Source organism: Felis catus, chromosome B3 (genome assembly GCF_018350175.1).
Source record: "Felis catus isolate Fca126 chromosome B3, F.catus_Fca126_mat1.0, whole genome shotgun sequence".
Classification (NCBI taxonomy): domain Eukaryota; kingdom Metazoa; phylum Chordata; class Mammalia; order Carnivora; family Felidae; genus Felis; species Felis catus.
This window is the reverse complement of record NC_058373.1, coordinates 36,070,199-36,097,726: the sequence shown is the minus strand read 5'-3', so window position 1 is coordinate 36,097,726 and position 27,528 is coordinate 36,070,199. Positions and strand designations below refer to the sequence as shown.

Genomic DNA, 27,528 nt, shown 5'->3' with positions numbered 1-27,528 from the left:
CAGGGATGGTGACAAGGCCGACCACTCCTATGGGCAGTGGCTGAGTGTCATGAGGTTATTTAATGTGACGTTCAAAGAGGTGGGGGAGGGTTGCGAAGACTGCCTCGGGGATGGGATAGGCTGTTCTCCCGAGGTCCCGTTGAGGGGGAACCCGGGCTGACCCAATGGAGAGATTCCGGGGAGACAGGTGTCAGCTCAATGAAGGACTCAGGCAAAATGCTGTAAGAGAGATTCTGTGGTTCCAAGGCGGGGCGAAGACCGGGCTAGACGAACCTAAATGCTCTCCTCTTGCCCCTCCTGCCCACTTCCAACCCCAAAAGGATCCCACTCGCCCTCCGTCACGCCTGGTGTTTCACCGAGGTGAGAACACACGGGGTTCAGTTGTCCCAGGGCAATGGAGGGCAACGGAGAGTCCGGGGAGGGGTGGGGGGGGTGCGAGGGGTGCGAGGGGAGCCCCCCCCTCCCCCCCCCCCGCCGCAGAGGTCGAGTGGGCCGCGCTGTGTTCCAGCTTCTTCACGTGGAGGTTTGTGACCGCCTTGTACGTGACAGACATCTGGAATGACAGCTACTCCTGGCCTCTGTTTGTGTACATGGGCACCAGCTGCGTGTACCCGCTTGCGTCCAGCTGTGCGCATACCTTCAACTCCATGTCCAAGAACGCCCGGCACATCTGCTACTTCCTGGACTACGGTGCCGTCAACCTCTTCAGCCTGGGTACGTGGGGGCCCGCGCTCTCCTCCCCTGCCCGGGGCCGAGCTCCTCGCCCCTTCCCCTGGGAGCTGGGGCCACCGGAAGGCGTTGCCAGGGCTTGCGGAAGAGTCACGGGGACGCCAGGGCCCCATCCGGGTTCCCGGTGAGTGTCCGGTAAGCAGCCGGGCCAAGGGTGTGCTGGCAAATGCTAACGACGGATCGTCTGGGGACAAGGGCCCTGCTCTGTGGTGTTGGCCACTCGGGCGGTGTAAAGGGCTCCCATCGCGGCTAACTTGGAGCCAGACGTCCCTGAATGCGGGCAGGGAGAGACACACGGTCGGGCACCATCAGGCAGTAAGTTCGTCTGTGCAGAGACGGTAGATGCACTAACTGGAAGTCGTTACTTCTTTTTTTTTTTTTCAACGTTTATTTATTTATTTTTTGGGGGACAAAGAGAGACAGAGCATGAACGGGGGAAGGGCAGAGAGAGAGGGAGACACAGAATCGGAAACAGGCTCCAGGCTCCGAGCCATCAGCCCAGAGCCTGACGCGGGGCTCGAACTCACGGACCGCGAGATCGTGACCTGGCTGAAGTCGGACGCTTAACCGACTGCGCCACCCAGGTGCCCCTGGAAGTCGTTACTTCTGCGGACGTGCTTGTTTAATTGCACACTTGTGTAGCTGGCCGTGTTTTACCAGTCGGCCTGCGAGATCTGGGCAAGTTTAGCAATCTGCTGTCCTAGGCCAGGGCGCTGCCTCCTCCCGGCTGCCGGGTCCCCGCGGCCTCATGGGCCGCTCTTCCAAGAGCTCTCCCAGCCTCTGATGGGGGGGGGGCCCGCCGTGTGCCCCAAACCATTCCCCTTTCTCTGGCCCCCATCCCATCACTCCCTGGTTCTCCTTCGGCCTCTCCATGTTCTCACCCTCCTTTGCTGGCTCCCCTCCTCTGCTCTGCCGTCAGCGGGCAAGCTCCCCATCAGTCCTTGGGCCTCTGCGGCTGCGGGGTCCCGCTTTAGGGTGATCTCCCTCGTGCCCACGCCATCCCCCGACACCTCTGGACCGGACACTCCCAAAGCCATCTCTGGTTTACCGCCCACCTGAGGTCCACACCGCGTCCGGCCCCGCGCCCGCGACTGTCCTCATCCCCCCCCCCCCAACACCCCCTGGGCACACCTGCTCCCCTCCTGCAGTGACTCCGAATCTGTACGCAGCCCTCGAGTCCCCTCCCTCTCAGGCCCCTGCCCGTGCATCTCCACCATCCTGTCCACGCCGTTCAGTGAGTCTCTACCCCACGTTCTTCAAATTGCTCCCCGGCGTGGGCTTCACTCGGACCCCCCTGCCTGCCTCTCCCCCTGCACCATGACAACAGCCTCCCCTCCACTTCCTGCTTCTCCCCCACTCCAGCCAGCTTCCTTCCTGGGAGCCTTCTCTAACACCTTCCAATATGGCACCCCGCCCACTTAAGACCTTTCAGGATTCCCAGTGACCTCGGAGGAAGTTCACACTCTAGTCGAGAGGCTTCCGGAGCCCTTGATCACCCGCCCCAGACTCATGATAAGAGCAGGCATTTTGGAGAAATCACGACCCAGCAGGCTGCGTGCTGAGCCCCTGACACACATCACGAGGGGGGCAGCACAAGGCCGAGCCTGTGGCCCGGCCGCCCCCGCCCCTTAATCATTATATGCTCGCGGGCACGTTTCTGAACCTCACTAAGCCTCAGTCCTCTGGGCCACAAAATGGGCATCATATCTCCCTCATAGGGTGGGATGAAGGTGAAACGAGTTTGGCCAAGGGGAGCACCCCGCACAGTGCCTGGCACTGAGCGAGCATCGGAGGGTAGCCATTACCACCATTACGTCCTTAACCCTGACGTCGGTCCCCGGGGATGGGGGCCATCGCTGTCCCCACCCTGTAGGTAAGAATAATGAGGCGCCGTGAAGTGAGTTACTCAGGTCGCACAGCTTGCAAATGGCAGAGCCAGGGTTAGAACCCAAGCCGCACCCCCTGAACTGTCTCCCTTCCCGTCACTGGCTTTCTGTCTTTGTAAGAGTTCCTGGGCGTCTGGTGCCCCCACACAGGACCTTACCAGAGAACTTCCTCTTTCCCTCCCTGCAGGGCCTTCGAGGCTCGGCCCCGGCAGCCTCAGCGGCCCCTACCCACGGCCCCCTCCAAGCCCCCGGACCGGGAGCCCCTCCATGTGGCTCTGGGCCCCAGCCTGGTCAGTGATGTCTTCATTGCTGCTCCTTGCTCAGAATGGCTCCCTGAGGACGGGACATTGTTCCTTCGCACTTGGCTTTGCAGCCTGTGGCCCAGTGCCTGATGTGGGAGCCGTTCAGGGAACACGGAAGGGAGGTCTAGTCCGTGGAGAGAGCCTACGGATTCCACCTCGGCCTCCCCGCCCCTTTGTCTGCAGCCGCCTCTCCTGCCCGTGTGGAAACCCTCAGTACCCACCCCCCCGGATGGCATTTGCTCCCACTTCCTCCCTGGTTTCCAGCTGTTCCTCCCTCTAGGTCATCCTGTGCACTTTCACTAGGTTTTGGCCATCTCAATCCCTCGCTCGGAAACCTTCCGTGGCTCCCTATTGCCCCAAAGAGGATGTTTCCTTTCCTTACCCTGGAATCCAAAGCTGCCTCTACTCCTGCTCCCTGGAAAGCCCCCTAAAGGGGTCTGAGCACCATTTACAATGTGTGTATGCGTGGAGGGGTGCGGGTCCCCACGGCACCAAGCAATCCTCGGATGCCAGCTGGGCGTCCTATAGTTCAACTCATTTCTGATACCGTTCCCACAGGTTAAGGGCTCAGTCCCATAAGACTGACCACCCCCTCCCCCCGCCCCCTTCAGACACCTGTCTCAAGCCCAGGTTGTTACCTGTGCCTTTGACAGACTGGCTATAGACCCAAGGCTTCAGTGACCCCGGCTCACCAGCACTCAGAGAAACACTTTACGCACTGGATTACCGGTCTGTTATAAAAGACTATAACTCAGGGACGGCCGCATAGAAGAGACGCCCAGGGTAGGGCCTGGGGAGGGGCCTGGAGCTTCTACGTCCACCGAGCACGCCCCTCTCCCTGAATCTCCACGTGTTCACCCACCCGGAAGCTCGCCGAACCTCTCCCTTTGGGTTTTTATGGAGACTTCATTAGTTACCGTTGATTTCACCTCCAGCCCCTCTCCCCTCCTGGGCGTCGGGGGTGCGGGCCTGAGGCTTCCAACCCTCTGGCGACAGGGTTGGTCTCCAGAAATCCAGGCCCCGTCCTGAAGGGGTTTTCCAAAGTCATCTCATTAACAGAACGAGAGACACCTTTGTGGCGGTCCTCGCTTAGGAAATTCCAGGGGTTTTAGGAGCTCTGTGCCAGGAACAGTGGAGGAGACCAAACGTGTATTTCTTATTGGAAGTCATTTCGTTTCCCCCCCCCCCCCGCGGTTGGGGGCAGGGTCTGAGGTTCCCCTGCTCTTGTCCCACCCACGGAGCTTGCATGCACCTTGGCCCCCCGCCGAGCAAGTGCATCCTGGTCCAGATGGAGCCCCCGGGTGTATCAGGCCGAGGAAGAGGTTGTGCCCCGGGAGTCGGTTCCCAGCTGAAATCCCATCTCGGCTCTTTTCCCCGAGTGGGAACACGCCTTGGCTTTATCAGACTCCCATCTGTTAAATGGGGTCAGAGGCAGAGGTGAACCTGTGTGGGCCAGGCCTGCTTCAGCCTTGAGCCGGGATTTCACCGTTCTCTAGATCTTTGGAATAACAGGTGAGCTTAGCGCTGACCCCTGAGGCCCTGGGCTGACAGGTCCAGGACTGTCTTCTCCCCTCCCAGAGGAGACCTGGTAAGGGTGTCTGGAGAGGGCTTCTGGGCCAGGCCCATGGATATACCTGGCCCCTTTGAAAAGGACAGCGATCTCCCCTGTTCTTTCAAGCAAAAGCTGCAGCAGACAGGTCTCTCAAGGGCCCTTGGTAACCCCTCTGTCACAGACTCCCAGACCTAAGGCAACGGAACACCAAGCCCAGCCTCTCATAACCCGCCCGTGAGCTGGCCAGTCCCCCAGCGCCCTGGCGCGATATGCCTCGCCTCGGCAAGGGCCCTCCCTCCCTGCCACATCCACCTTCCCACGGGGGCACCCCGCGTCATTGGCAGGTGAGATGTGCACACTCAGAGCGAATCTGAGCACGTGGAGGGGTCCTCGTGGGCCACCGCATGTGGTTAACAGTGGGGGCTTTCACTGAGCTGCCTCAGGCTGAAGCTTGGCTTTGCCGCTTTCTAGCTGGGTGCCCCCCACGTGGGTTGCTAGACCTCTCTGTGCCTCCGTCTCACCATCTGTACGTGAGGATGAGTGCAGGATTTATGTCACAGGGTGTTTGTAAGCCTTCTGCGAGTCAACGTGTGTAAAGCTCCGGGGGGGCCAGGCTGGGCTCAGGGTAGGATTGGGGTAGGCAGGGAGGAGAGGGAGGACGTTCTGGGAGGGGCAGTGGCACAGGCAACGTATGGCGGCAGGACGCTCATGGTCCCTGGGGATAATGAGGGCTCAGCCAGATGCTGGGGTTGGTCTTCCCGAGGAGTCCAGACTGTGCTGCGTCCTGGCTTCCCGCCCAAAGCTGGTTTTTCTTCCCCAGGCTCAGCCATCGCTTACTCTGCCTATTCGATCCCCAACGTGATGGTGAACACCACCTTCCATGACTACTACGTGCCCCTGGCCGTGCTGAACACCATCATCAGCACCGGCCTCTCCTGCTACTCCAGGTACCCGGCCGCTGCACCTCAGAGGGCGGGGGAGGCTCAGTGGAAGGGCTCTCGGAAGCCTGGGGGCTCGGGTTCACACGGACGTCCCGCGGCTGGCAGGACCCGCTTCATGGGCACGAAGCCTGGGTGTTCAAGGGGACTCCACACTTGGCTTCATGCCGGCCCTATTGCGGGGCAGGCTGCGTATCCTCCTTGAGCCTCAGTTTGCTCATCTGTAAAATGGGGCCAACCCAACTACTCTCGTTGTGAGATGGAGGTAAGGGTTACAGGCAATGTGGTGGGAACAGCTGGCCCAGAGGCGGTGCCCCATCAGTGGGCCGTCTGCGAACAGTGACTGAGCGGGCCCGTCTCTAGACATATGTGCCAGCTGTCAAGCTGTCAGATGGCACCCAAGTGTCCCCGGCGTCCCTGGAGAAACCCTATGGCTGTGAGCCACACCCAGATCACTGGCTCAGATTCTCTCTAGTTTCTCCCTTTCACTCAAGAAAGCTCACTGGAGTGTGAATGCAAGAGACACTGTTTTGTGGCTAAAAGCTCTGGTTTATGCAGCCCTTTGTGAAAAGGAACCGCCTCAATTTCCTCTTGCTTAAATTATTTGGGACACCTCTCAGATGGCGGTGTTGGGGTGTTAGCCCTGTCTGGATGCCGCCAGGGTGCTGGGTGGGGGGGCGGTGGGGGCTCTCGTGGGAGGCTGGCAGGTTGCACCCCATCTTCCGTCCCCCGGTCTCGATTCCGGGGCGCCGGTTGGGGTCTCCCCATTGGACCAGCTCAGAGAATTGTAGCCATCCACTCGCCCCTCCCCAGGAGGAGAGGGACGGGGGCGGAGGGAGGGGCGCTTCTCTGCGATGGTTGTGGCTACACCTTTCCTTGGGTGACACTGGGGTTTCGTGGGACAGAAGGTAGGCCCGTTTCCCCAAACTTGACAGGCTGGTTTTCTGTAAAAATGGAAGGATAGATTCTTAAAGAGCATGCAGACCCACTTGCCCCAACCTGCCTTCTACTTGCCTGTCCTGAGACGGGTGGGAAGCGTGGAGTTGCTTTGAGTCAGAGGGAGTCTCATTTCTAGGCTCCGTCTCAACATTAGGGCTGCTCATCCCATGACAGAGGCCTGGAGGTGGGAGTGGGGGATAAAGTCTCTTCCCTCCTGGAAGTGCAGAAGCCTCCTAAAGCTGTGAGGTGATCGGGTCTGCCCATGGGGGTAAGAAACCAAATCCGATGTCACGGGCTTATCCTCGCCTCCTCCCCACTTCCTCGAGGACTCCGTTGTCAGGGACGCAGAAGCCTCTTTCTGGAGTGCAGCCTCTGTGCCAGACTGGCGCTGTGAGGGTTGCATGGGTGACAGAGAGGAGTGGGTGGGTCCCTGCCTCGGGTGAGACAAGGCTTAACACTCACAGAAAAGTAACAAGGATGCCAGTCACCGCCCACGAGACGTGAAGCAAGACCTCGAGGCACGGGGCCGGGGATGCACACACACACACACACCTAGCTCTGGTCCTTGGATGAGTCACAGCCCTGTCTGGTTAGCTCCTGCTGGGCTGTGTAGTTAGGATTGGAGGGAGGTGAGCACTGTGGGCCGAGGGTGCAAGGAAGTTTCCATGAGTGTCAAACAAATTGTCCCAGAGTTCATGATCCAGGACCGCTTTCCTAGGAACTCCCAGTGCAAATTCTCGAAACATTTGCTCCCCCACCTCCCCCCCCCGCTTTTTTTAAGCTTTCTGAATCGCCTATAAGCCACCAGGGTAGATTGTTTCCTTCTAACCAGGGGTCTACCCGGGTTGTGTATAATAAATGGGTCTTCTGGATGTGGCATACCTGTTACCTTTGGACAAACTCATTTGGCAGGGCAGGCTGGCTAGGAATCTCTTGATGCTTGTGCTTGGAGGCTTCTCCCTTGTCAATGAAATGGATTATCTCTGTTTACTTCTGGGGCACATCTGTCGCTATTCCATCTATCCATTCATCCATCCAGGCATCCATCCATCCACCTTCCTATCCACCATTTCCCCTACCCAACCACCACCTACCCATCCATCTGCCCACCCATTCACCCATCCAACCATCCATCCATCCATCCATCCACCCATCCACTCACTCAACCATCCATCCGCTACCCATCCTACCCCCTACTTGTCCATCCGTCCATGCATCTATCCATCCATTCACCCATCCATCCACTACCCATCTACCCCCTACTTGTCCATCCATCCATGCATCTATCCATCCATTCACCCATCCATCCGCTACCCATCTACCCCCTACTTGTCCATCCGTCCATGCATCTATCCATCCATCCATTCACCCATTCATCCAGCCAGCCAGCCGGCCAACCAACCAACCACCCAACATTCCTTAAATGCTTGCCCTACTCCAGGCATCATGTTAAGATCTGGGAATACCAGGAGGAGAAAGGCACAGTCCTTACGCTCAGAGAGCACCCAGTGCAGTGGTTGAAGCAGACTGCAGACCCCCGCCAAGGCCAGGCGGACTCATCATCTCCTCTAACGGCCAGAGGAAATGGAATTTAGAGTATAGCATTACAGAAGGCAACACAAACAATGAGAGTATAAGATGACACCTGCTTGGATACACAGAGTTCTGCAAAATGGTACTAGGACTATTAGCTGGAGATGGGGGATGGGCCTCTTGGACAGAGTGCACGGCCTGGATAGGGTGAGGGGGCCAGAGAGGATAGTACTGGGAGGCAGCAAGGAGTCGCCGGAAGTTGCCTGCCCAGCTGGAAGGAGGAGAGTGGCTGGGGAGGGTCTCAGCAGCTGCCAGGATCTGAGGGGCCTCACGTGTCCTTCTGAGGACTGGCCCTGTGCTCGTGAAGGACAGTGATCTTTGTAGGAGGCCAGTTCCATGGACTCCACTTTGGAGCTGAGGGGCTTCCTCGTGTGGTAGCAGCTGCTGCCGTGGGGATGGGAGGAAGGTGGTGCTGGAAGAGAAACAGAGAAGGGGGCCCACAGACAGGGTGGGATGCCCCATCTGAGGGCCCTTTGGGCTCCCTTCTCACCTGGTCCTCTTTCCTTTCATGTTTTCATTTCCTTCTTGGTCTTCAGTGTCTGAGGAGCAAGAAAGAGGACTTGTGCCCGGGGTGGGGGGGGGGGGAGGGTGAGGGGTGACTCAGCCCCTATTAACTTCAGGAGAAGCAGGTGGAGAGGAGGGCCAGAGCCCCCCGGAGGCCCCGATTTCACAGACTTGCCGTGTGGCCCCTGGCTCCAGGGTCCAGACAAGCAAGGGCATCAGAGAGGATGTTTCTGGGTCCTCTCTGGTTTGGATGTGTTCTACAGTGCCGGAGCTTCGGGGTCTTTTCCAAGATTTCTCTCCTTGCCTTCCCCCTCCCCCAAGCCCACCCGACCTTGGCCTCCTGCGCCATCAGTCCACGGCGTGGCCAGGAGTGGCAGAGAACCACCGTCGTCTTCCCTGGGCAGGAAGTAGACCGTGAACCTCGCGAGTAGTTTTTAGTTATTTCCGTGCTTACCGGAGTAATGTCTCCGGTGGCATCCATTCTAATGTCTAAGTGGCATTCATTCCATTACAGTGCATGTCTTTAAGGTAAATCTCCACGTAGAGAACCGGGGGCTCCCCTGACTGGGTTTCTGGTCCCTATGATCATGGCCTCTTGCTCAAATGAATATTCCAGAAAACTGCTTTCTTCCTCGGTAGCATTTGAGAAAGCAGATGGGAGAATGCGTGATCTCTATGTGGCTCTTGGAGCAAAGTGGGGTGACGGAGACCTCGCTTGCTCATCCTGCTGACCATCCAGAAGCCCAGAAAGGTGTCCTCACTCCCTTAAGGCACGTTGGTCCCACAGAGTTTGCTGTATGTTACAAGTCCCTGTAGGTGCTTTTTATCCACGCATCCAAGGCCCCCAGCAGTTGGCTTTTTGGACAGATACTGGCTCAGTGGAATGCCCTATGGGCAGTGCTGTGAGGGAGAGGGGTGACTTTTCATCCCGGCCGGAAAGTGAGCTGCACCGTGAGGGCCATCCTGTGGCTTTGGTACTGTGGCAGCCAAGAGCGGCACAGAGAAGGCCCAGGGGAGGGTTTGGAGGTCAGAGCTGGAGGCAGGAGGCTCAGCAGTGAGTGGTTCTCAGACACCTCTGGAGGTCGGAGGGCTCAGCCAGATGACAGTGCTACCGGGGCCAGGGGCCAGCATGCGGAAACGTCCGCATTCCTGTGATGTCACTCCCACAACAGAACAGCTGTAACCACAACGCACACACATACACGTACACGACCTCTGCGATAGAACGTTTCCAAAAGCCCACCCGTTTCAAGCACCCGTTCCAGAACTTGCTTGCAAATCCTGCTGGCTTTGTTGCAACAAGATGTATCAGGTTTTAGAACAGACTGGTATCCTATCGACCCTCTCCTGATAAAGGCTTCTGCCAAAAAAATCCAGTGTTGCCTGCCAACCTGGTTCTAGGCAGCCGAGGCCTGACTCCCTGTAAACTGGCCTGTCAACTCTGTGGTGTAGGGACTGTCTGACCAGGTGGGGCTTTGGAGACCAGGTGGGGCATCCGGTGCTTTCGGAGGATTCTGTGGCTCCCACCCGTCCTTCCGGGAATCTCTGGATGGAGCGACACCCTGTGGCTAAATGTGGAACTGCACCTTAGTAGTGGGAGGCCCCTGTCTGTGGCTGCTGGCCCTTCTGCCTTTTATTCTCTGTTGCTGTCTCTCTTCTGCTCTGCTTTTTTTTTTTTCCCTTTTTTTTTCTCTCTGTAGACTCGGCTTTGCAGCTGGAGAGGCTGGTTCGTTTGCCCCCGGGAAAGCACTTTATCAGGCCGGGCGAAATGTTGTCTCAAGTCACGGGAAATCCATGGTTTGGGGGATGGCCCCTCGCCGGCCACAGCCAGCTTTCCTCCTGTGTAAGTGGTCACAGAAAGAGCGTGCTTTATGGTGAGCCTCTCCCTAACTCAGGAAGGATAGGCCGTGCCGGGCACGGGGCAGGAGGGAGCGGGCGTGCGGTCGGGTTTGCCAGGAGACCGCGGATGCTATTGAGACGGACTCCGGCTGTTGGGGCAGTGGGCGTGTGTCCCAGTTGCTCCCCGGGGCAGAGGGTACAGGCAAGGATGGAGGCTGGGTTGTGGTCTGAGGCCTGCTCGGCCTCCCGGAGGGGCGGCGGTGTGAAACGTGGAAGCCAGACGGCCCAGGGTTTCCGTCCTAGCTTTGCCCTTTATCAGCTCCTCTGACTTTAGGCAAATCACCCAGAACCTGCCTGTGCCCATTTTCCTTACGGCGTAGCTATAAGATGGGGACGGGGAGAGAATGAGTCCCACGACACACATTTTAGTAAAAGCTTCCATTTCGTGAGTGTTCCTCTGTGATGTGAGTAAGCTCCCTCGTCAGTATCGTCTCGTCAGATGCTTGCAACCAACCCGTGAGGGGGTAGGGTTGTCGGCCCTGTGTCACACGCGAGGATTCGGAGGGGCGCAGAGGTTACCTCACCTGCCGGGGCCACATGATCATGAAGGGCGGAGGCAGGATTCGAACCCAGGGTGTCCAGGTCAGAAACTGCGTGGGAAATCATGGCACGGTGTCTCTTCCCCTCTCCCAGGGTCGGCGGTTTACTCCCAAGGCTGGGGTTCCTGTTTGCGGGGGGACGTAAGTTGCTGTCCCTTGTTTCGTTCCCTCCTTTTCCTGGAGCCTGTCTTCCTTCTCTACCCAGCGCCCGCCATGCGCTTGTCTGATGTAGGACAGGGTCAGGAAAGGGGACACGTGCTGCCGTGGGCTTGAGAGCAGTCGGAGCCTATCGCTGGAGGCTGTGGGGCTTCTCTGCCTCTTATTCTGGAGCAGGGATCCTCATGCTTGGCATTGCTGAGGGCTAGACACGACACAGCGGCCAGGGGGACAGCAGGTGACAGGTGATGACACCGGCCCGTGGCGACAGGAAGAACCTGGCTGGATGGGGAGATGGGCGCGGGCTAAGCAGAGAGGCAGATTGTGTTTGGTGGAGGAAAGGGCAGGCTTGTGGGCTGGGACTGGGGGGTCTGGGGACCAGGGGTGGGGAGGAGACTCCATTCTCGCCAGAGAGCGTGAAGAGGGGCAGGCCCGTCAGGAAGGGCTGAGAGGGGCCAAATGCCTCCACTGCCTCACTGGCTGCACCGGGACGGCCACCCCACCAGTCCTGGCACCCTGACTCTGCACCCCACCTTTGTGGGGACCTCCGGCCTCACCCTGCAGCCCTGGGGGCACCGAGGGAGGGCCCCGCCCCCCCCCCCACACTGATACCCAGTGGTACCCAAGCGGGGTCCTGCCCTGCCACCCTGCCTCGACAGCCCCCTGGCCCAGGGCGTGAGCCCTCCCTCGCCTGAGCCCCAGTTCAGGGCTCTGGTTTTGTGTGGACATTCTTCTCGCTCCTCTCACGTCCTCCCAGCGTCCAGCCTGCCATCTGTGCTGCCAGAGTCCCCACACCCTGGGCTGCCGGCCCCGAGCCAGCAGAGGCCCCATCGCATTCTGTCCAGGAGGACCTACCTGTCTTTGCCACGGTCAGCACTGCTCATTTTTTTTTTTAATTTTTTTTTCAACGTTTATTTATTTTTGGGACAGAGAGAGACAGAGCATGAACGGGGGAGGGGCAGAGAGAGAGGGAGACACAGAATCGGGAACAGGTTCCAGGCTCTGGGCCATCAGCCCAGAGCCTGACGCGGGGCTCGAACTCACGGACCGCGAGATCGTGACCTGGCTGAAGTCGGACGCCTAACCGACTGCGCCACCCAGGCGCCCCAGCACCGCTCATTTTAACGTTGGCTTCCTCTTGGGACTGGAGGCGGGTCGGGGTGTTGCTGAACGAGGGGGAAAGGCCACGTTTACTCGGTTTCCCCAGGCCAGCGTCCCTGCGTGTGGTACCGAGTATTCCGGAAGTCTCTCAAAGTCATTAAAGACTTCACCGAACCAAGGGCTTTGGCACAGCACGCACCCGGGGCAGCTGACATCGGCTCCTTCACAGCCGTGCTCGCCCCCGGAGCCCGGGCTGGGGGCCCCCCACGCCCCCCACGTCTACCCACCCTGGTTGCTGCTGGACTTCCAAAAGGCCCTTTGGCAGTTCGACAACTTGCCTCCCAGAGGGCCTTCCCAGCCCAATACCTCCTCCCTGGCTTCTTTGGACACCGTTGCCCCTCACGATGCGGCCCCAGGAGATGGTTTCCCCTGAGACCCTTTCTCCTCGAAGGCAGAGTCACTCCCGTCGGGCTGGGAGAAGCGGAAGAGGCCCGTCGGCGGGGGGGAGCCACTGGCCTCCGGAGGAGGTTGTACAAGAAGACTTCTCTTCTGCGGACGACCTGCCCTCAGTAATTTGTCATGTGCGTGCACGTGTGTCATTCACGGAAACCGTTTTCGGTCCAACGTCTTCCCCCTTTCCTTCCCCGCTTTAGGTTTCTTGAAATCCAGAAGCCCGGGCTCTGCAAGATGCTTCGCGTCCTTGCCTTTGCTTATCCCTACACCTGGGACTCCCTTCCCATCTTCTACAGGGTAAGGGCCCGGCTCCGTCTTTTCTCTGCCTGTTGGCAACACCAGGGAATCTACTGCTTCCTGAGCTCCCGGGGCTCGGAGCGCCATGCTGGTCACTGCGAGGGACGGACGTGGGAGGCACGACCCAGGGGCTCCCTTAGTAGTTAGGACACAGCAGGAGAATGAAGGCCCTGGCAAACCACAGGGGATGCGTCAATGGCCAGCACTGACTGGGGGCTCAGACGCAGTCGTGGAGGGCTGGGAAGGGGAGGCAGCCTGGGGTTTAGTGCGGTGACCAGGAAAGCAGGCTCTGGGGGCAAAGCTCTAATACGTACTCGCTGTAAGACTTTGGGCCAGTTAGGTACCATCTCTGTGCCTTGATGTCCCCCTCTGTAAAATGGGCATGGTAATAACACCTGCTTTCATCAGACCGCGGGGAAGATTACATGAGATCGCTGGCTCGTGGCAAGTGGCCACTAAATGCATTTATTCTGTATTATCATCAACTAACATACTAGCAGCGAAGGAAAAAGGATACATGAAGGTCGTAAGATAGATGGGAATTGGAGAACATGAAGGAAGGGGGTGTAGGAGGGACACAAGAAAGGGGAGAGGCACTCACAAATCGGATGGACCTGAGTTCAAATCCCAGCGCGCACTGGCTCTGTGACCTGAGGGAATGCACCTGATCTCTCTGAGCCTCAGTTTCTTCATCTGTTAATGAGGCTGACATCCTCTCCCGCACAGAGGGGTAGAGGGGCTTAATCAAATCAGATCGGAGGGCTCAGCAATGCCCGGCAGAGGGCCTGCACCTAGTGAGTGGCGTTTCCCTCCCAGGGGCAGCTTGAAGTTTGATGCGCAAGTCAGGGACCGAAGGGGAGGGCCAGAGCCGGCGCCACCTGTGTGAGCCTGGGGTGGGGGGAGACCCAGAGGCGTGGGTGCGGCCCATTCCCCTGACTCCTTCCTCGACGACACAGAACGGCCATAGGAAACCAGAGCAGAGAGCCAGCCGTTCCCACATGCCACCAAATCGCATAGCACAGGTCTGCGTTATTAGGAGCACCAGCTGAGTCAGACAGGGGGCGGAGGAGGGGCCGGGAGGTCTGATCGCGAGCGCGGGGAGGTTGACGAGCACCGGTTCTGGAATCAGCCTGCCTGGATCCACAGCCTGACTTCACTGCTGATGGGTGGTTTGCAAGTCACCCTCTGGCCCAGCTTCCGCATCGGCAAAGTGGGATGTTTTGGTAGTTGTTGAGGCCGTGATGAAATTGTGCAAATAAAAGGCTGGCTTAGTGCCCTAGGTAAGTGATGGCTGCTGTCATTATAACGGTAATACAAAAACTATACTTAGCTCTCAAACAGGATAATGGCTGTAATTAACACGTTTTGATGACTCAGAAAGGCCTTCCAGGGATTTCTAGGCTTTAAAGCCTTAATTAGGAGCTTGAAATCAGGGGATGCGCTGGTGAGAAGTGAGTTCAAGGGTGACTAGACCACTTTTTACTATACTTACATTTTACCCCCAGACAAAAGAGTAGCAAATAGATCTAGTAGGATTTTTCTTTTCCTTTTCCTTGATTTCTTTCCTTTTCTTTCGTAATTAAACAACTCAAAAGGCTTTATGGACATTTGGAGGATTAAAATACAGCTGCCCTGGGGGGAGAAAAAATAAAATACAGTTGCCTTGGGTCTCTCAAAAGATCACAGTCAGAATTATGGGGGAGCCTGGGTGGCTCAGTTGGTTAAGCATCTGACTTCGGCTCAGGTCATAATCTCATGGTTTGTGAGTTCGAGACCCGGTTCGGGCTCTGTGCTGACAGCTCAGAGCCTGGGAGCCTGCTTCGGATTCTGGGTCTCTTTCTCTCTCTGCCCCTCCCCTATTTGCGCTCTCTCTCTCACACAAAAATGAATAAACATTAAAAAAAATATTAAGGGGCACCTAGGTGCCACAGTCGGTTAAGTGTCCGTCCGACTCTTGATTTCGGCCCAGGTCATAATCTCGCAGTTTGTGACTTTGAGCCCCGCATTGGGCTCTGTGCTAACAGTGCGGAGCCTGCTTGGGATTCTCTCTCTCCCTTTCTCTCTGCCCCTCCCCTGCACTCTCTCTCTCTCTCTAAACCTAAAAAAAAATTTTTTTAATATTAAAAAAAAAAGGAATAGGGATTCTGCTCCCACGGTCCCTGAGAGTTCCCCTTCCAAGCCACAGACCAAGGAGGTGAGGGCCTTGGCCCGTGGTGCCCGCACGCGTGTGCAGAGATGGCTTCGGGTGATGAGAAGGAAGGGGGCCTCCTCTCGAGACCTGATGTTCCTCTGAATCCCTGCAGCTGTTCCTGCTTTCGGGGGACGGTGCGCAGAATGAAGCCGCCTTGTACCACCAGAAGCACACGGCCATGACCCTCCTGGCCTCTTTCTTCTACTCCGCACACCTGCCAGAGCGCCTGGCGCCTGGCCGCTTCGACTACATCGGTGAGTGCGCGGCGGCCCCCTGTCTCCCTGCCACCGGGACGCCAGTGCATGCGGTCTCGGTCTCGAAGGGGAAGCAGGGGCATGGAGAGACGCAATTCCCCAGGGGCTTCTCTAGGAGCAGGCCAAGGGAAGTGAAACTGTAAGGCAGTGGAGGCCAGCAAATGGCCAGGTAGGATGGGAGGATGGAGAACAGGTGCATCTAGGATTCTAAGGCATTCCTATGGGCTACGGGGCCTAGGGAGTCCCGTTATTACCCCGAAGATGAAATCCCAGGATTAAATGGACATCGAGGGCAGCCCTGGAGAGGAACAAGACAGACCGAGTGCAGGTGGCCCCGAGGCTGACAGATGGCAGGGGCTGTGCCAAGGAGGGGAGCGTGTCTTCGTCTCGTTCAGGCGGCTGCAGTGGGGCCAGGAGTCTTGGTTCTCAGGTGTGGCCCCTGGAGCATCAGCATTTAGCATTATCTGGGAATTCTCAAGATTCTCAGGCCCCCGGACATCCCGAACCAGAAGCTCGGGGCGTCTCACTCAGAGGCTGGGTGACTCTCCAGGGGAACCTGAGCTCACCGCCGTTAGAGAGCACGCTCTCCGTGCTGGAGAGGAGCTGTCAGAGCCAGAGGACTTCTACCTGCTGGGAGAGCGCCTTCCCTCTTTGTCTAGGGAAGTGGGCCGGGCACTGGCTGGAGGAGGGACCCTTGGGCCACTTCTGGTGACGCTGAGGACTCCTTGAGATGAGCGCTCCCTAGATACGCTGTCATGGGGGTTCAGGGGTCAGCCCTTATCCTTAAGTGGTGGGCAGGGACCCTGGTTCTCCCCAAGCCCATTTCTCCAGTGATTTTTTCCATCTCCTCCCACCTAAGACATGTGGCCAGATTTGCTTTATTGGCTCTGAAAGGAGCTTCATCTCCTTTACTTCCATTCTGTCCTACCAGAAGGGATGCCAAGGACCAAAATGCTTGGAGGGTAAATTTCAAACAAAAAGGTGAGGGGGCGGGGGAGACGAGAGGGCCACGGAGTTGGAACTTGTCTACAGGAGCCCTGTCCACCTCCCGAGCCCCACCTAGACAAAGTATCGGTGGTTGTAAATGAAGTCCGGGGACTGCAGGGAAAAATAGCCCTGGCGTTGTTTTACCAACTCCCTGGTGTCTTAATAACATTTCATTTATTCACTTTAATCCCACTCTTTTGGGCCTAGGGGAACAGAACCCAGAGACACCCCTCCATTGGCCGGACATTTGCCAGACAACTGTTAATGACAGGTCATTAACAACGGGTTTGGAAAATGAGCCGTCCCACAATAATGGGGTCTGCCAGATGTGGGACTCCCTCTCTGACGTGGGGCAGAGTGCTGACTGGTTAGCGCTGGCCCTGCCCGTAGGAAGTTCCTCCATATTCCTGTCCAGCCAGATTGCGGGAATCTCTCTCTCTCTCTCTCTCTTTCTTTTAATGAAAGAGAATCCTTAACTCTTGTGTTGTATCTGTTTGCTAGGACTGCCATAACAAAGAATCACAGACTGAGTGGCTTAAACAACAGAAATGCATTTTCTCATAATTTTGGAGGCTGAGACCAAGGTGGGGGATGGGTCCATCTCTCTCCTGGCTCTCTCCCTGGCTTGCGGACGGCCGTCTTCTCTGTCTCTCCTCACGTGGTCTTTCCTCTGTGTACATTCATGCCCAGGTCCTAACTTCCTCCTCTTAGAAGGGTACCAGTCACAGGGCACCTGGGTGGCTCGGTCAGTTGAGTGTCAGGTCATGATCTTGTGGTTCGTGAGTTCAAGCCCCACATCAGGCTCACTGCTGTCAATGGCACAGAGCCTGCTTGGGATTTTCTCTCTCTCCCCCTCTCTCTCTCTCTCTGCCCCTCCCTCTGCCTCTCTCCCTCTCTCTCTCAAAATAAATATATAAACTTAAAATAATAAAAGATCCTGTCTCCAGATACGGTCACATTCTGAGGTACTGGGCATTGGGACTTCAACATTTGGAACTGGGGGAAGGGCGACACAGCTCAGCCCATGACACATGCTGTCTTTGTTCTCATCTTCTGATTTCTGAGGGTTGTCCCGCAAACAGTCCTCGGCCCTGGGCAATGAACTCTTTTTCTCATCACTACCAACTCAGCGTGTTCCCGCCCACTACCACCCCCCTCTGCTGGGTCCTCCCCTCTGTGGACACATAGCTGGTGAGCCAAGGTCCTGAAGGTCATCAGGGAGGAAGAGCCCCTGGTCATGTCTGGGATTAACCAGCAGTAAGGAGAGGGCTACCTTGTAACTGGCCAATAGAAAGTCTGGTTGGCTTCTCCGTTGGCCTCAGAATTGGAGCTGATGAGTGCTGGTTCTGAAGAGGTGAACTTTGGGAGAACATGATGCCAGACTTCGTGTGAAAAACAGGACTGGTGGAAAGTTGAAAAAATGTACTCGGGCCTTTTAATTTTTCTCACACTGCATTAAAAAAAAAATGCTGGGGCGCCTGGGTGGCTCAGTTGGTTGAGCATCAGAATCTTGGTTTCGGCTCAGGTCACGATTTCATGGTTCGCGATTTCAGGCCCCTTGTAGGGCTCTGTGCTGTCAGTGTGGAACCTGCTTGGGATTCTCTGTCTTCCTCTCTCTCTGCCCTTCCCCTGCTTATGCTGTCTCAAAAATTAACAAACATTTAAAAAACAAATAAATGTATTGAGGCATATTTTACGTATCACATGGTTCCCTGATTTCAAGGATACAATTCAGTGATATTTTTAGTTATCCCCCAAATTGAATCCCCATCATCGCAAATGAGTTTTAGAACATGATCATCACCCCGGTAAGATCCCTCCTGCCCATGTCTTATTAATCCTGATTCCTACCCCCTGCCTGAAGAAACTACTAACCTACTTTGTGTCTGTGGATTTGCCTTTCCTGGACATTTGATATAAATGGATTCTGACAATATGTGGTCCCTTGTGTCTAGCTTCTTTACCCAGCATAATGTTTTTAGCCTATACACCATGGAACAGTATCAGCAGTCTATTCCTTAAAAAAAAAAAAGTTTATTTATTTTGAGAGAGAGAGAGAGAGAGAGATACAGGAGGGGCAGAGAGAGAGGGAGAGAGAGAGAATCCCCAGCAGGCTCTAACCTGTCAGCGCAGAACCCAATGCGGGGCTCGAACTCACAAACTGTGAGATCATGACCTGAGTCGAAATCAAGAGTTGGAAGCTTAACCATCTGCGCCACCCAGGGGCCCCTGTTCGTTTTTTGTTGCTGATCCTGGCAGCCTTTTCTGTGTTCGCCGTAGGTCACAGTCACCAGCTGTTCCACGTGTGTGTGATCCTGGCCACACACCTGCAGATGGAAGCCATTGTTCTGGACAAGACTCTGAGGAGGGAATGGCTCTTGGCCAACTCCAGGCCCCTGTCTTTCCCTCAGATAGCCGGAGCTGTACTTCTGTGCCTCATCTTCAGCCTCAGCAACATAATTTATTTCTCAGCTGCTCTGTATCGGATTCCTGAGCCAGAATTACATAAAAAAGAAACATGATTCAGACCATAAGCTTTTCATGCCAGATGTCAACATTAAGCTACAACCTCCGAAGCACCATAAGTGCCTAGTGGTACCTGTTTACCAAGGTCTAAAATATTCACGGTGGTTGATGTCTTGGCATTTTTGAGTGCGTTCATGTCAATAAGGTATTTAACTGGGGAAATGTCTCTCAATGTGCACTTATTCTATCATTGTGATTTTAAAAGGGGAAGATGGGTTCAAGTAAGTCCTTGTTCAGGCGAATCCTTAATAGTTCATTAAGTCTTAAATTTATTTAAAATAAGGCAGTTAGAAGCCTTCCCATTAAGTGGCCGGATGAGGCTTTACTACTCTTGTAGTGTTACTCTTTGAAAACGGACCCTGCTTCATTTGTTGAGTCCCACGTGGCACAGCTCTTGCCAAGACCTCCACGGTGGGAGGAGAATGAGCCAGAAAGATCAGCGGGGGGTGTGGAGGGGGTGGAGTGAGAGGAAGCTGGGTCTGTGGGAACCCTGGGGACTGGGGAGACACTTCAGGATGAAGAGACCTGGTTTGGGGAGGGGGCTTCTTCCTTTCCCCACCTAGTGAAGGGAATGAATGAATGAAGAGTCCTCTTTCCCACAAGTCTGTTGTGCCTTAAAGTGCCAATTCCCATGTCACGTGGATTTGGATTTTTTTCTAAAGGCCACATGGCTGGGTGTCTGTGTTCTGTTTTGTTCTGTTTTCTCGTGGCCAATTCGATGCTGCAAAGTATTATGCAGTGCAGGTCAAATGTGTGAGGCATGGGAGCCGGCTGAGTTAATTCCAGTTGGCTGTGCTCATCTGTCACTGTGTAAACCAATGGCATGGCTCTATTTGGGGATGCTATCCATTTAATATTGCTTCAGCATTTCAAAGGTGCTGCAAAGTTTAGTGTTCCTGGGCAGAGGATGTCAAAGACCTTGTAAAGGGTTGGTCAACTACAGTGATCCTCAAGCTTTGCTGTGAATCAGACACATTTGGTGAGTTGGCGACCAGTGCGGATTCCCAGGCCAAATCAGGGGATTCTGTGTTAGTAGTTTAAGATGTAGGTCTTTTGGAGGAGATTTGCCCTGAATCTGAGGAAGTCCCCAGGTGATCCTAATGCAGAAGGGCCACAGGCCAAATGGGAAAAATGCTGGCGTCATGAGTTCCAGAAGGCACTGGGCCTCTCAGCTTTGTTGCAGTTGACCTAATTTTCAGCAACTCACCACCTAAGGATGTATCCCCTGCTGTCTACTCTGCACAAGAGTAGCACAGTGAGCATTCTCTCATCTGTTGCCTTAGGAGTTAAAGTTTAGTATTTCGTGCTGTTTTCAGAGAGTTCAGAAATGCTGATGCAAAACTGTAGCAGACGCCCATCAACCCCTGATCTGCACTTGCTAATGACTTGAGGGGCTGTCCATCACAAAGCAGGATCCTCTTTGCTGACTCAGGAACACCCTCAAAACTTAGAATACTGCCTCTGTGGTTAACTGGCCCAGAAACTTGAATGGCCTCACGAATAGCTCATCGTCCAACCCTCTGAGGACAAGTAAAAATTTATATTGGCTGAGAGTGGTCAAGAAATATGATTTCATTAGTTTTACTGTTTATTTACTTCCTCTGGGGAAAGGTAGACTGATAAAATTATATGGGCTGGTAAATTTTTGGTACATTAATTGCCCGCTGCATGACAAAATTCGGTTTGGGGCGATAATCTGACACTCCTAGTGGAATTTTACTCCAGCAGGGTCTGTGGGCACCCGTTTCGCCTTGCTATAACTTCAATTTTATGCTGCAAAAAGGCACAGAGTTTAAATACCCTATTCTAGCAGGTGCCAAAGACATGAAGCTCTCTAACATCTCTTTTGTTTAGGGAGAGGAAAATGGTTGTTTAGTTCAGAAATAGTTGAAAGTTATAGGTGATTAATTTGAAGGACCTTCAGATTATTTAATTTTGGGTGATGTGACTTTTTCGCCATCCTTGATGATGGGAAAGAAAATGTTACATCAACAAAAGAAGACCAGTGTTTCATAATGTTTTTATACGTTTGGCAAACTCAGCCCCACCGTATACTTTTGGACAGTGTTACAAATTAAGATTGGATGACAGTTTGCAATGGGCTGATTTGGAAGCTTCTAGATACAGACAGTGGGTTCAAAAGTATTAATTACCATTAGGTAATAAGTGTAATGTGGGTTTGCTTAAGCCAAAGTCAAAAAGGAAAGGCAAAAAGGTTGGCAGTGGGTGAGCTGGAGAGCTCCCTGGGAAGGTGTCTTTTCATGTAGCGGCCCTCAGGTTTTTATTGTCTCAATACACCTTGGAAATGTGCCATACTCCCATCGGTAGCAATGCTCGCCACCGCACGATCTCAAAAAGGATTTTGCGGGGGGTGACAAACTCCTAATGGGATGACCCTCTTCTTCCTCCCCCTGCATGAGAAACACTGCCCCCCAGATTTCCCAGATGCCACAGTGGTGATAAAACTTGAATGTACTCGAATGAGGCCGTTTAGCTAACCGCATGGTCCTTCGCTCATCATAGCTTTGCTTTCCGTTGCTCGGTTTCTAGAGAGCAACGAATCTGTCACTGATTGGAATGAGAAGTGGGAGGTTTTAGGAAACCATTTGAGTACAAAGTGACCTGTTTGACCTGCTGCCGTCTTAAAGTGTTTGTTGTGGAACTCAGCTCACGTGAGAAGTTCTAAGGAAGGCAAGGGGCAGTGGATCAGTGTGATCAGATGTGTTGGAGAGACCCTTCATTTGGCTCTGCTGTGTCCCAAATTTGTTTGGCCATGGCACTATATGAAACACCTACTCACACTGTGTAACAACTCTTTATCACATATTAGTTGAATGCCGGCCTCTGATTTTCTGGTCAACAATCCATTGTGGATGAAAAGGCAAAGACCCATTTCTGAACACAGCTGTTCCTCCAACTTACACTGATGTCTGGTTTTCTTAAACTGTATGGGAGGAAAAAAAATAAACTTTATTATAATAAAGGCCTGTTTCCCACTTGATTTGGTTATGTTTCACCTACCACACTGTAAACATGTTTGTTCATCATAAGAAATTGATTCCTGGGGCGCCTGGGGAGTGCAGTTGGGTGAGCGTCTGATTCTTGATCTCGGCTCAGGTCATGATCTCATGATTTGTGAGTTCAAGCCCTGCATCGGGCTCTGCGCTCATGGTGTGGAGCCTGCTTGGGATTCTCTCTCTCTCTCTCTCTCTCTCTCTCTCTGCCCCTCCCCTGCTTGTGCACTCACTGTCTCTCTCTCAAAATAAATTAACAAACTTAAAAAATTTAAGAAATAGATTCCTGTACATGTGTACATTGCTAAATCATTCAATGAATGTTTATTTTGTGCCTGGTGTATATGGAATGAACACTCCTGCATGGAGTGAATCTTGTGACTGTCAGTAGGGAAAGATGGATAAATTCAGGTAACAGTAAGTGCTATAAAGAAGAGAAGCCTGGTGAAGATATAGAGGTGGGTGGGATAGGGCAGGTGAGATTGGATGGCCATTCTGAGAAGTTGACGTTTGACGAGAGCCTTGGTGGGCAGAAGGGGCCAGCCCTGCCAGTGTGTGGTGGGGTAGGTGTTTCCGGTCAGATGGTGTATGGGCAAAGGCCCCCAGACCAGTAGGCACTTGGTCCTATCGGAAGGATGGAAATCAAGCCACTTATTCCTCAAATGTGTAACTCTAGACAGTGTATGGATCACTTGGCTTTCAAAGAATTCTGGAATTTCTCCTGCATGTTCTTCCCAGGAGATTGTCCAAGGGGCTTTCCTCTGGGCTCTTGGTACTTGTATGAATGCTTCAACTCTGTAATAAATATATTTCAGGCAAATAGAGAGTCGTTACCCCCATTCTCTTCACTCTGGGCAACAAATTTCTAAAATTGGCTTAATTCATGCCTCCTGTAGAGCATGGAACAACGTACCTCAAAGATAATTTAATCCAGCGTTTCGAAAATGTGTTTGATGATGGGGGCACCTGGGTGGATCAGTTGGCTAAGCCTCCGACTCTTGATTTTGCCTGTCATGATCTCATGGTTCTTGAGTTTCAGCCCTGAGTTGGGCTCTACCCTGACAGGGTGGAGCTTGCTTGGGATTCTCTCTCTCTCTCTCTCTCTCTCTCTCTCTGCTCCTCCCCATTTGCACTTGCTCGCTCACTCTCTCAAAATAAATAAATAAATAAATAAATAAATAAATTTTTAAATGTGTTTGATGATGCAAAATGCACATTGTCAGATGGACAGAGGCAGCATACCTTGGGAGGGAAAAGTAGTCTTAGAGTTTTACATTTTTATCAAAAGCCCCAATTAAAAAAATTTTTTTAATGTTTATTTATTGAAAGAGACCGTGTGAGTGGGGGAGGGGCAGAGAGAGAGAGAGAGAGAGAGAGAGAGAGACTCCAAAGCAAGTTCCAGGCTCTGAGCTGTCAGCACAGAGCCTGACACGGGGCTCGAACTCATGAACTGTGAGATCATAACCTGAGCTGAAGTTGGAAGCTAACCAACTGAACCACCCAGGTGCCCCCCAAGTGCTTTTTAATATAAGGCAATTTAAGAAAACACTAGTCCAACCATTCTTTTTTTTTTTTTTTTTTTTTTTTCAGATTTGGAAAAACATTGAGTAGTATGAAAAATCCCCAGGTACTGGGGTATCTGGCTGGCTTAGTTGGTAGAGCATGTGACTATCCATCTCGGGATGGTAGTTTTAAGCCCCATGTTGGGTGTAGATATTACTTAAAAATAAAATCTTAAAAAACAATTCCCAGGTACTTTTCATCCTTCCCCCTTTTGATATGTATATAACTCTCATCTCTAACAGAGAGAAACTTGGCTCCCATTATCCACAATATATTATTTGCTCAATCTTAGAACGTACAGAATGTCATTTCAAAATTACTAACCCACGTCGGCAAAAAGGCTTGCTAATTAGAATCCAATATATGTTTCAAGTTCTTTTTGTCTGGAGCCTGAGGGCATATAGTCTCAATAGTCTAAATTACTTGGCTTAGTTATGGCCCCTTTATGTGTATGTTACTCATTTGAAATATGGTTCAGATCATTTGTTTCTTTTTGTATCAATTCTACAGCACCCCCCCCCCCCCAGCTTGCTGATTTTATTGTCTTTTGAGTATGTAAAACATTAACATCCATTCATTTTCAAATGGCCTGGGGAGAGTCACATGGCCTGTGGATGTGAGATGATGCAGCCTAAGCTCTTGAGTGTGAACAGCAGGGAGGGTCAGGGAGACAGCTCCTCGCATGGAGTGTTGGGTGTATCACAGTCATCCTGTCCTCATTTTTACCACCTTCCCTCAAACACGCTAGACCTCAGCCCTTTCCGGTCACTGGCTGTTACAAGGTTCCCACAGCTGTTCGTGTGGGTGTTTGGGTTAATCATATTGGTTTCCATCCGTGTAGGGTCAGCCTCTCTCCAGTGATTTGCATAGGACCCTCCAGTCCAGTTTGGCAGTGTCTTAGAAAGTTATACTTACCGTCAGACCAGCAATCCCACCCAAGGGAAATGAAGATCCCTATCTGCATAAAGACCTTTATGCAAATAATTATACCAGTTTCATTCATAATTGCCTAAAAGTGAAAACGACCTGAACATCCAAGGGGCTAGCGGATGGATGAGCTGTCATGCATTCCTACAGGGGATTTACTACTTAGCAGTAAAAAGGAAACACGGTATCGATACGTGCAACTCAAAAGCGTTGAATCTCCAGAGCATTTTGCCCAGCTAAAGAAGAGACATTCTGGAACAGATAAGACTCTAAGGGAGGAAGTGAGAAAAGCGCTGGCCGAGGGCTGGGGGTAGAGGAAGGTGATGGACTACAAAAATGCAGCACAAAGAAAGTTTTGCAGTGATGGTGGCGGTGGTTACAGGATGGTGTGTTTGTTAAATCCATGCACACGGTACAACCAAGAAGGGTGGATTTTGCTGGATACAGAATGTACCTCCATAACCCTGACTTTGGTAGAAGCCTCCGTGTTCTACTCCCTCCCCATCTCTTACCCTTCCCCCTGGTCTGGATCTCTAATTCTAGGGGAAAATGCAAATCTTTTACTGCCTATGGGGAGCCCGTTGGGAGGGGAGGGGGGGAAGAGGGGAGAGGAAGGCAGGGGAGAGAGAAGAACGTGTTAGGTGTGAGGTGACGGTTTTTATTCTATTTTCTATTTTAAAGCAAACAAGCTAGAGAGCTTTAGTACGGGTAGAGGCGAGGGAGAAAGAAGAAAGTGGCCTGAAGAAAAGCTGGGGTGGCGCTTGATGGAACTGGGTCCTCCACTGGGATGGATTCATCCATTCCTCCCAGTTACCAGGGGGCCTCCATGGCGCGGCACTAAGGGTGCCACAGTGCCACCTAGTGAGCCTGTGGGGATAAGCTAGTAGAGGAACAGTGAGCAAACCGGGACGGGCGCTCTGGAGCAAACCAACAGCTTGCTGGCAGGGTGGAGGGGACTGGGGGTACATAGTAGGGATCTAGCATCCGGGGGCAAGTCGTTGGCAGAAGGTCTGCTGAGAACTGAGAATAAGGAGGCATAATAAGGCGGGGAGGAGAGCTTGTCAGCGGAGGGAGTGTGTGCAGGGGGTCATGATAAGGGATGGGCTTGGAGAGGAAGAGGCTCAGGGCCCTTTGAGGGTGTGCGGCGCTGGGGAGCTCCTGCAGTGTGACGAGCATTACACAGGGGAGTGACATGACTAGATCTGTGGTTTAGAGGTGAACGGGCTGCAGATTTGGAAGGCAGCAGCAGGAAAGCCTGTTAGGGTACTGTTGCAGTCGTCCAGACAAATGACAGGAGTAGCCAAGGGGATAGAGAGCAGCGTTTGAGAGGTGTGAAGGCTCTTTGGTAGGTAGAACTGTCAAGATGTGGTGAGTGGATGTTGGGACAGAAGGAGAGGCAAAAGTCCAAGATGGCACCTGGGACTCTGGCTTGGGTGGCCGGGTAGATGGTGTATCACCCATCCACTGAGGGGGAGCAGGCTCGGGGTAAGAGATTAGGGCGCCTTAGGTATGAGGTGCCTGTGGGACACCCAAGCGGAGGATGTCTGGAGCTCAGAAGAACAAATGTGATTGTTGTGGGTGAAGCCGCAGGAGTGGCTGGGAGTGCCTGAGGAGAGTCCTCACTAAGTGGAGACCAGGTCAAAACCCTAAGCTACGACATTTACGCACACACGAAAAAGGAACTCACAAATGAGTTCCGCGAAAGAGGGGCGCTTAGAGATCTCAGAGAGGAAAATGAAGACATAGTAAGAGAGGAATGAGAAATATTTTCGGTGCTGTTGAGAGGCCAAGAGAAGGGCATGGAAGGGTCAATTAGATTTAGCATCAAGGAGGTGGTGGTCTCAGTGAGAAGAGTTCTAATGGAGAGACTGAGGCCAACGCCAGATTGCAGGGTAACTAAGAAGTAGTCAAATGGCCACGCCTAATTCCTAAATAATACAGGTCCCAACCTGTCCTCTAACAACAAACAAAGCAATAAAAGCATTAGGAAAAACCATCTTTATGTCACATAATATGGGCCAAGGATGTTAAATTTTGTCCATTTAACTGGTGTCTGGTTGAGGAGCTGGGACTAGACTCCCATGAGAGCACAGATGTAGATGCAGATTTGACAGTCATGAGGTTAGTGACAAATGTTGACATGGGATAGAATTAGTTCATCTTAGAAAAGAGTGGATGGACATTGCTCCTCAAGAGTGAGGACCAAACTTTATTCATCTCTATAGGCTGTTAAAAATTCACCCGAGGGATCTAAAAGATCAAGGTGGTTTTATTAAGCGATTCATGAATGGGGCAGTATCCCATCTAGCAAGCAGAGAGATGCTCCCAGGAGCCGCACAAAATGTAAGGCTTCCATAGGAAGGAGGGTAGGGTAAGGAAGTTACTGGTAAAAGAAAAGCCAGGATTGTTTCAGGCCAGGTCACCATCCCTAAGCGGGGAGGGCAGGGGTCTTATTTGGAAGGTCATCTCATCTTCCTTTGGTAGGGGGCAGGGGAAGAGGGGAGACGGAGAGGGCCCCTGCGACAGATTACCTCGCTGGTGCGGACCAGAAAGTTCCTGACTGACCGGTTCAGAGTACGTTTATGGGAGGGGTAGAAACTACACTTAGGTGATATTAAGACATTAAGATATTAAGATATTAAGCCCCGGTTTGGTGACCTGGCATAGCATAAGGGACTCCATCTTGGGCCAGTGGTTTTCTTTTTAGCAATGCTCAGGATCAAACACTGTTAAGACTGTGATAAAAGAGAAAATAATTTGATAAGAGAATGTATATATAAGATAGAGCTGGAGGAACCAGGGAGGGAGAACCCAGGAAACGTGAAGCGGGGAGAGGACGCCAACATGATGTGGTGATATGGAAGCCAGACGCGGAGTATGGCTGTGCAGGGCACCGCACAATAGGACACTCCTGTGCGGGAACCCCGCTGACCTCTGAATGCACGCTGGACTGGCCCTTCCGTTGGACTTCTTGGACTGTAGTAAAATAAGCCTTCAGTTTCCTCATGGGAAAATGGAAGGGGATGGACTTCATTACATCTGAGCGCAGCCCGGAGACGCAGACAACTCGCGCTTCACTCCCGCGGTCGCCTAGGAGACAAGCGCCACTTCCGGCAGAGCAGTCACTTCCTCTGAGGCCCCGCCCCTTCCCCGCAGGCGGGCACTGATTGGCCCGTTT

At 53.3% G+C, this 27,528-nt stretch overlaps 2 protein-coding genes across 27 annotated transcripts in view; one reads left to right on the top strand and one right to left on the bottom strand.

Moving 5' to 3' along the window:
• The window catches only part of PAQR5 (progestin and adipoQ receptor family member 5), a 74,462-nt gene extending 52,615 nt beyond the window's left edge, over nt 1-21,847 (top strand). For 10 of the 13 annotated variants that reach the window (XM_045059104.1, XM_045059110.1, XM_045059108.1 and 7 more), the window contains 7 exons: nt 509-714; nt 5,290-5,416; nt 10,144-10,286; nt 11,795-11,906; nt 12,792-12,888; nt 15,192-15,333; nt 18,601-21,847. In XM_045059104.1, coding sequence (XP_044915039.1) covers nt 509-714; nt 5,290-5,416; nt 10,144-10,286; nt 11,795-11,906; nt 12,792-12,888; nt 15,192-15,333; nt 18,601-18,842 — 1,069 coding nt within the window. In that variant the 3' untranslated portion in view covers nt 18,843-21,847. Of the gene's footprint in view, nt 1-508; nt 715-5,289; nt 5,417-10,143; nt 10,287-10,975; nt 11,023-11,794; nt 11,907-12,791; nt 12,889-15,191; nt 15,334-18,600 lie in introns of all 13 variants that reach the window. The other 3 variants (XR_006599045.1, XR_006599046.1, XM_023255120.2) reach the window with 3 other exon arrangements.
• LOC105260622 overlaps nt 13,320-27,528 on the bottom strand; it is a 66,506-nt gene continuing 52,297 nt past the window's right edge. For 5 of the 14 annotated variants that reach the window (XR_006599047.1, XR_002742873.2, XR_006599051.1 and 2 more), the window contains one exon: nt 21,646-21,790. Coding sequence is in view for 3 of the 14 variants with exons in the window: in XM_045059112.1 (XP_044915047.1) it covers nt 27,070-27,440 (371 nt within the window). In the remaining 11 variants the exon portion in view is untranslated. Of the gene's footprint in view, nt 14,521-18,672; nt 18,811-21,645; nt 21,791-26,333; nt 27,441-27,528 lie in introns of those variants that run through there. The other 9 variants (XR_006599048.1, XR_002742870.2, XR_006599053.1 and 6 more) reach the window with 6 other exon arrangements.